The sequence below is a fragment of the Trachymyrmex septentrionalis genome, unplaced genomic scaffold (assembly GCF_001594115.1).
Source record: "Trachymyrmex septentrionalis isolate Tsep2-gDNA-1 unplaced genomic scaffold, Tsep1.0 scaffold62, whole genome shotgun sequence".
Lineage (NCBI taxonomy): Eukaryota > Metazoa > Arthropoda > Insecta > Hymenoptera > Formicidae > Trachymyrmex > Trachymyrmex septentrionalis.
The window spans coordinates 981,666-989,993 of NW_017305800.1; the positions used below are offsets into that span (position 1 = coordinate 981,666).

General features: G+C 33.7%; 1 protein-coding gene across 2 annotated transcripts in view; it reads right to left on the reverse strand.

Annotated features, from left to right (window-relative positions):
• Positions 1–8,328, reverse strand: part of LOC108752875 (protein FAM13A) — a 40,538-nt gene that overhangs the window by 30,299 nt on the left and 1,911 nt on the right. For both annotated transcript variants that reach the window (XM_018494045.1, XM_018494046.1), the window contains exons 2-4: positions 7,994–8,134; positions 6,711–7,092; positions 5,597–5,840 (exon numbers count right to left, since the gene is read on the reverse strand). In XM_018494045.1, the coding sequence (XP_018349547.1) occupies positions 5,597–5,840; positions 6,711–7,092; positions 7,994–8,134 (767 nt within the window). The remainder of the gene's footprint in view (positions 1–5,596; positions 5,841–6,710; positions 7,093–7,993; positions 8,135–8,328) is intronic.

The window sequence follows — 8,328 nt, forward strand, 5'->3', positions numbered from 1 at the left end:
GTGTATTAGTAGATTTAATCTATATAATAAAATTCAACGACGATAGTTTGTCGTCTACCCACGCTTGTACGATATAATAAGCAGATTTATAAATTGCTTTCCTGTTTATTCTTTATAGTTTTATAAGGTCAATTCTAAGAATCATATAGAGGACTCGTAACTTATTCTCGTATTCCCGTGAGAGAACTGACTTGTAAGAAATGACTGGAATGCTTATAACTTTATGCAACATCTTTACAGACAGTGTCTTGCTAACCGTAATGAGCTTTCTACAATAAGACGGTAATAATAAATTAACAGTCAGGAATAAGTTGCAATATGTCATAAAGCAATAACAAGTTAGTAATAAGTGATTGCATGGAAATAGCCAAATTTCATTTCTTACAATTTACAAACTTACGTTATGACTGATCAATCATATAATCTATTGTTATTCGCTGTGAGTTACTTTTCTGATTGGCTAAAATATTGATAAAATGATTTAATATGATTTAGATATTCTGGATGTAATTTCCTAAGATTTATTACTTGTAATTCTGACTTGTCATTGTAGTATGCTATGAGTGGTGACTTATTGTAGAAAGCTTATAAGATTTATGAGAAATCGTAGATATATTTATAAATAATCGTACGTCTTACGGTACACATCAAATTACAATTCTAGTTCTTACAAATCTTAAACCGTGTATACACTTAGCGAACAAACGCAAAAGTTTAGGTTATTATTTATTACATTAAAGTCGCACAAGTTTAAGTTGTGTAAGTTGTAATCAAGAAAAAGAATAAACTGCTCAACAAACACAAACACAAATACAAATGTCCGAACATTAGCATTCGGTGTTCGTTCGTTGGATGTATACACGGCTTTACGAGAACAAGTCACGAGCCTTGGAATTCTGTTTATAATTGACCCATTAATTTATCGTTTTCTTAATACGTTAGCCAAAAAGTACAAAAGGACACACAAGTAATTAAAAAATTTTAAATTGTAAATGAGATTAATAAATACTATACCAAAGTTTAATATACATCGACGATATAATTACAGTCATTTGAATAATTCCTTGAGTCCATTAGTAAGGCTAACGATCCATTGATCGTAGAACGATACCTTGAACGGTTACAATATTGTTCCACATGCCTATCATAGCCTATTGTGTCTGATGAAGCACGCGATATAGTTCGCCAATCTCGCGTGATAGTCTTGAGAAGCGCGATCAATCTTGGATGCTGATTTTTTTTATCGGGAAAAAGAGCACTGTCCTCTCTTAAAAATATTTATTATCATGCTTTAGCGGCCTTTTTATGTGTCGTTCATGTGAGTAAAGTGGTGAACTTTTTTCTACCGCACGACACGTTTAAGTATTTTACGAGCTAAGATTAATCGCTCGCTTATAGTTTCATCTAACTACAAGAGATTCTAAATGCGTCGCTTTAAGCGCAAGAAGCTGAATACCATTATCAATCTTGCAAATTACTTAGTTAATATAAAAATCGATTGTAAAAATATTATAATCTTTTACATATGAAAGTCGAATGAGAAAGAAAACGTGTATACGATGAGAACGTACATATTTCATATATTTTACATGTAGCTACTGTATATTATTATCTATAGAGAGTCTCTCTATAATTATACTATTTAACTTTCAATTTATTTATTTAGATTATTTATATCTATCATAATTTAATATCTTCTATTTTATATTTTATCTAAAATTTTGTATCTTATATTCTCGAACAAAACGAAAGTCTTTGAAATACCAATAATAATGAGATAAAATACTAATTAGAATTAAGGACGAGCGTTCGATCAAAAAATTGACATTACCTAATTATGAAACGTTTTGATATTATCACCAATATTAAACTGATTGTGCAATGTCTCTTTATATTATATCAAGAACAATGAAAAGTGCTACCGGAACAGTCATTATTTTTTGGAAATTAATAAAATGCCGTGCTAATTTCACAGACACCGTATTTTTATTCAATTTTCAATGTCGAACTCTAAACCTTTTTTAAATTGCAAATAGCGGAGATTCATTACTGCGAGATAAAAATTCTTTTTAAGGAAATGCAGCGAGACATGTATTAAAAAGGTGGGTGCAATTACATTAAAGTTAATGCGAGTAAGAAACTGATACATTCGTCAAAAAACGCTGCTATGTGGGAGGAAAGGAAATATATCGAGCGTGCATTCAAGTACGCCCGCGTCAATGACGCGCGACAAGGCCAAGGATCGCAATTTTATATAAACATATCTCAAACGTTTCAATGACGGTGAGATATGTAACGACAAAATTAATCGCGTAGAAGGTCGCGAATATTCTCAAGTGCGTTTCCCACTTACGTCTGTATAAAATCCGACGCCAGCAATTTGCTAATGCATTTCTGTGACTTTTTCACTTATTTAGTAACTAATTCGCAAGCGCTTGAAATAAAAAAAAATAGACACGCGCAAAAATAACTCGAGCTAACTTTAGGTTTGCTTTTTGTTGCTGCACTGGACTCTGCAAACTAAAACTTTCCTTTTCGCTCTTGCTAAATATACAATATAATATAAATTTATTTTTTAAATGCAAAAAGAGTACGCTCTAGTTTTCAGTATGAAAACAGATCTATAATCTAATATATATTTTATTTTTATCAAAGTATATGCGCGTCGAATTTGAGTAAAACGGAGAATTTTTGAGTAAAGCGGAGAATTTCATCTAAATGAGAAATTTTTATACCGTTAGTTGTTTTAATATTCACAGTTAAAATAAATATTAAAATATGTATGTATTGTCTACATTTATTATATTATTTAAACATCCATTTTTATTTTTATTTCTATTTCACCAAATCGTTAGATTTTACAGATCGTTAACCAGTTGCAATAAATAGAAGAAAAGATAGAGGCGAATTTTATATAAATATAATAATTCCAAATGCACAAGAAATAAATGCCCACTCGCTTTACCAATTTCGTGTCGCTTTCCGCGTGATCCGAATTATAGATGCTTTTTGCGTGATTCGGTAGCTTTTGCATGAAATCGTACTGTTTGTACGTGAAGTCGAGAGAGAAGCCCTTCATATTCACGCGAGAAATACGAAGTTTTTTCGCATACGTGCGCAGGAATCGAATTGAATCTATAGATTCACCATACAAGACGCAGCGCGATAACGTTTATTTATCTAATGTATATATTTGCATGTTTCTCTTTTATTTATCTTACCTCAATATAATTTGATCATAATTGGTTTCCGCTTAAAGCTTCTGATTACTAGTCGCCGCGAGCGAATATAAGAATTGTGTGACATCATAAGGGAAACTTCCACATGTCATTTCTTGCTTACACTATTAGATATTCAAGAAGTAATGGTAACGCAATCCCTTAAGTAAATAAGTAAATAACATTTTATTATTTTTAATTTCCATCTATATCAAAATGTAAATCAATCTACTTCTGTAGTCTATAAGTTTTAAAGTAAACATCGTCCGTATTATGCACTTGTTAGTAAATACTAAAATTAAGTCAAATTGAATACAGTTTCTTGAGTTTAAATTGTTTAACCCTATTATTTCAATCAAATTAAGGACATAACTACTAGATAGAAACAGTGGCGATCCACAGATTAGTATAGATACCTATGATTAAAAATAACTTGAATTGGATATAATTTGACATAATAAATTTAGTAGTGTATTACGTCACGATTATAGCCGCGATCACCAGTCAGTAAATCTTATAGAAAAATATATCTTAAAAAAAAAAAAAAAAAAAAAAAAAAACATTAAAGTATGAACTTCAGTTTAATAGCAAGCACCTATTTTTTTCTCTTTCATTCTTATGCAATCTGCGTCTGCTGAAGATATACGAAAAACAAGAAATTATAAGTGCACTTGATCTCTTCATCGAGACTTGTCCAAGCGGTCGAGATGTAATCGTGGTGAAAGAACACACAAGCGGAATGCCCCACGGGTTAGAAAATAATATCTAGCTGTCGACCCTTAGTCGAGAGAGAGAATCTCTCAAATATAAGTAGAAGAGTCCAATTAGACAATCGGCTGTCGAGAAGCAGACGTCCGCGGAAATTCTGCTTCGTTTGTGATTTCGAAGAGAGGAACAGTTTATCGAAATAATATAGATCCTTCAGCCGCGGGCTAAAGGGAATAAACGTTGGAAATGTGAGCAATATCGTGAGACGATCAGACAGCGCGGCAAGAAAATCGAAACACGAATGTACGCTACGCGCACAAGCTTGCGCCGTGCTTTCCGCAGAGTGTGCTTTATAATTTATCTTGCAGCAACGTCGGCGGACCGACGCATTCAAATGTGTTGCTCTTGCGTAATTCACAGCACGATTAATACACGACGCGGCGATCAGATCGGATTTTCAAATGAGTAAACAGAGTCATTGTACTTTGGTCGATTTATTCGGCTCGGACGAATGTTGAGTAATCGTAAATTGCGGCAAGTCTCGTTGATGAAATACTAAAAAACTACGTAGAATATTCCATACTATGTATTGTAATAAATTAAATAAAAATTTCCGCATTAATTATTATAATAAATTTATTTCAAATTTTATTTCACTATTTCTCATTGAAATTCCTTTTAATTTAAAGGTTAAAAATGCTTGAAATTAAGAATTTTAAAAAAATTCTCAGAGCCAGAATAAATACATGTGTAATTAAGCTCGATAAAATTGTATTACGTTTCATGTAATAAATATTCAAATATTTTCAGTTTTGAAAATTTCGAGGTAATAAAAAGAATTAAAAACATTTATTTTACAAGCGAACAAATATCGGAATATGAATTCTGATCTGTTAAATGAGAAATGTATGATTGATTTCATTGTTATATTCTGACATAATATACGCTTGCACTTTTTTTTTTATAATCTGACAATTTAATCTTTCCGCCTTTTGTCACGTAAATAAAAAGTCATGTGAGATCTCACGCTGATAAGTCCTTTTATTTTATTCACAAAAAAGACGAGCAATCGATCGAAGGATATTGATCAGCATGTGCAACGGTGCATAAACGGACCAAAAAGTTAGGTATGCGAATGTAGTTAGCCGCACTTTATCGTGATTTTGTGCTAACAAGGTTTTTTTCACAATTTCAAGAACGCTCGCAAAATTACCAATTTGACGCAAATAAACTTTACTGTATTTTATATAATTTTTTCTCATGCAAAAATTACGAATATTTCCTCAAAATTTTCTTTTACATCAATACAAAACTAGACAAGTCTTTCAAAAGATTAGAATTTAATAAGAAAATAACGTTTTATAAAAAAAAGTGTAAAACTCGATCCAACGTTTATATTTTTAAAAAATTCAATTTATATCAAATATTCAACATTTTTTGTTATTGCGTAACGTGTATCAATAAATTATTTTCTACTTTTTCACATTTTACGGAATATATTGTGCATAGTCTTTTAATAATTTTAAAATAAGAAATGCAAATGCACGAGAGAGAATAGACATACCGCTCGTTTCCGCCGCTGGTGAAGTACATAAGTTCCTCGCATGAGGAACGTTATTTTGCGTGACTTCCGAGACATTATGCTAAGAGAATCATCATATGTCACTCACCAGTCCGGAAAGAGCACTGGTGCCTCGGCGAGGATATCCCGCAGGAGGGTAGTCGCAGGCGGAACGTGAGGCAGAATGACGGGTGCAAAAACACCGCAGACTCCGGCGCTGCGTCCGTGTCGCGCCTCATAGCGACTAAGGTAAATCGTCAGGTAGCCAAGCAGATGATAATGCGAGGATGGCAGAGTCGACAGCAGCTCCTTCGTCGAGGCGATCCACGAGTCGTGATCGTTCGCATAGCTCTCTGTGATAGATAGTTTTAATAATAACAAAAAGAATAAAAAAGGCAGGATATTTGTTGCGTAAGAAATAAGAGATTTAATGAAATTACATATCGATAGTTTATGTCAAATATCGCGATCAATATTATATATTTTCGCTACGAGACCGATCTTCAGATATCCAAAAACGAGGTATATAATGGTGAGAAAGTTCTCCCATGCATAAGTCAATCAAAGTGAGTAATAAAAACTGCTCATACACGGTTGAAAGACTGTACGGAGCAACTTTCTGGATATACGATTCTTTTGTGTTGCACAATGTTCGATAGTACGCGCATAAAAAAATTGTACAGTCAATATAAATAGTTCGAAGAAGTCAAAGTGAATAAAACTAAGAGTACAGAATAAATAGTTAAAATTAATTGTTCAAAAGTATCAAGAAGATTATGTCCAAAAATTAAGTCGAAAAATTAAAATTGTACAATATCTCATTTTTAAACAAATCATTGATTCATTCAAAGAAATAATTTTTTTTAAAAACAAGCAAAGAAATATTTCTTTAAAATTAAGATTTTTTTTTCAATGCATCAATGACGACAGACAAACATTGACCAAATTTTTTCGAACACTGATTAGATATTTTTATTATAGATTTTATCAAGCGTCACACAAAAGTAACGAAATTCAATCAGAGTTGCGGTAAGGTTGTATAGCAAAGTTTCTCTTTAATATTAAAGCACTCTGTGGTAATTTAAATTTTTTAATGAGAATTAAAATTTTTTAAACTGAGACTACATTTGTACGTGAGAATCCCGGAATAGACGTCTCAATGGAGTTTCTCGTTCTCGGATCCTGAATTATTTTGTGAAATTGGTAGGATTATGGATTCTCACGAGTGTGAATGTTGAGCAGTCTGCCGACGAGAGTGGATGGTACGACCGGCTGCGGCAATTCCTTCAGATATTGACGGAGAAGGGTTGCGGCAGTCGGTGGGCACCCGGCTGCTTCTAGATCGGCGTCACCCCGCCGCTCGAAGGCCGCCCTCAGTCGCTCTGCAAGCCGAGGGCTGCCGCCAGATAGACGAAACACCGCCGCGCTCTGGAAACCGTGCACCTCGATGTAGCTGCATAACCGATGCACCACGTACGGTACACCTGTGTCGAGATACGACTCGACCAGCTCCAGCCGGGTGCCGAAGATCCTGCTGGAGCCAGCACCGCGGCCCAGCAGCGAACCCGCCAGGACGCGCTTTACGCGAGCGAGACGAGACTCGTCCTGAAACAAGCGACGTTTGATAGGTCGCTTAGGTCTTTCGTATTTATTAAATAATTATTATTTAATTACAATGTCATTTATATTTTATGTCACACATATATACAATTATACAATACTTCACAATTAAATATAATACAACACTGTGCAGCTGCGCGTTACAATTCAATTAATTTCGTTCTAGGTTAAAGAGTCTATATCTATATAAAATTATAAAACTGATAGAGTAGTATTTTAGTCTCCATATTTATTTTTCTTAACTCATTCAAATGCCGTTTTACATCCACTTTGCATGGACTTTACATTCTCTACGTCAAATATCGAGCGATAATTGATATTTCCGACATTCGCAAGACATTTATATACGGGTCGTATATAAATGATTAGTAAAGTGACAGGGAACGAGAAAGTATATAATCGACGAACGGTCGCTAACTGTTGAAGAGGAGTACCTCGACAAAGTGGAGTAACGAATAGATATAGACTTCGCATTCTCGTTCAATGCAGTAAAAGGACCGGAAAGTTTCTATAGCCGTATCTCGAATATAGAAACTGCTATGCGTCAATGTTTATTTATTAAGACTGTAGTAACCACTATAGGAACTTTACGCAGCAGTTCTTCTAATCGTTTTAAAATAACAAACATAAAACGATAAAGTTTGAAGACTGAAAAAAAAACGCAAGTTTATCGAATAAAAAATAATTGTGTCATTATTATTCATATTAAAAAATACACAATTTCACAAAATATACATATATTGAAATACATATGCACTTGTAATATCTTCTGGGCGCATCAGATGTTTATCAAAACGACTAATAATTATAATAAAAAAAAAAAACATTGGAAGGACAGTTCTGACTTAAATACGAAATTGCAGTAAATGCCAAGAAAAGCAGTTACCTTATCGTGCGTTTGACGAGAACACGTGGGGCTTGTTGAGGATCCATGGTGATGGTGATGATGGTGGTGGTGATGATGATGGAGATGTTCTTGCTGAGGGCGTCTCATCCCACTTTGTCTACACCGCGACCCGCTGCCGCACTAACAAAAGCGACGGGCAAACTTGTACGATATGCGACGGTATGCAAAACAACGGTCACTCAAAGATTCATTTTTCACTCTCATTCTTATGTCCTGAATTGCGATTTATATTCGTGGTCGAATTAGCTTAGAAATATCAAATAGAAAACTCTTTCTAAATACAAAGACTATTTTACATACGTAAAATATATATA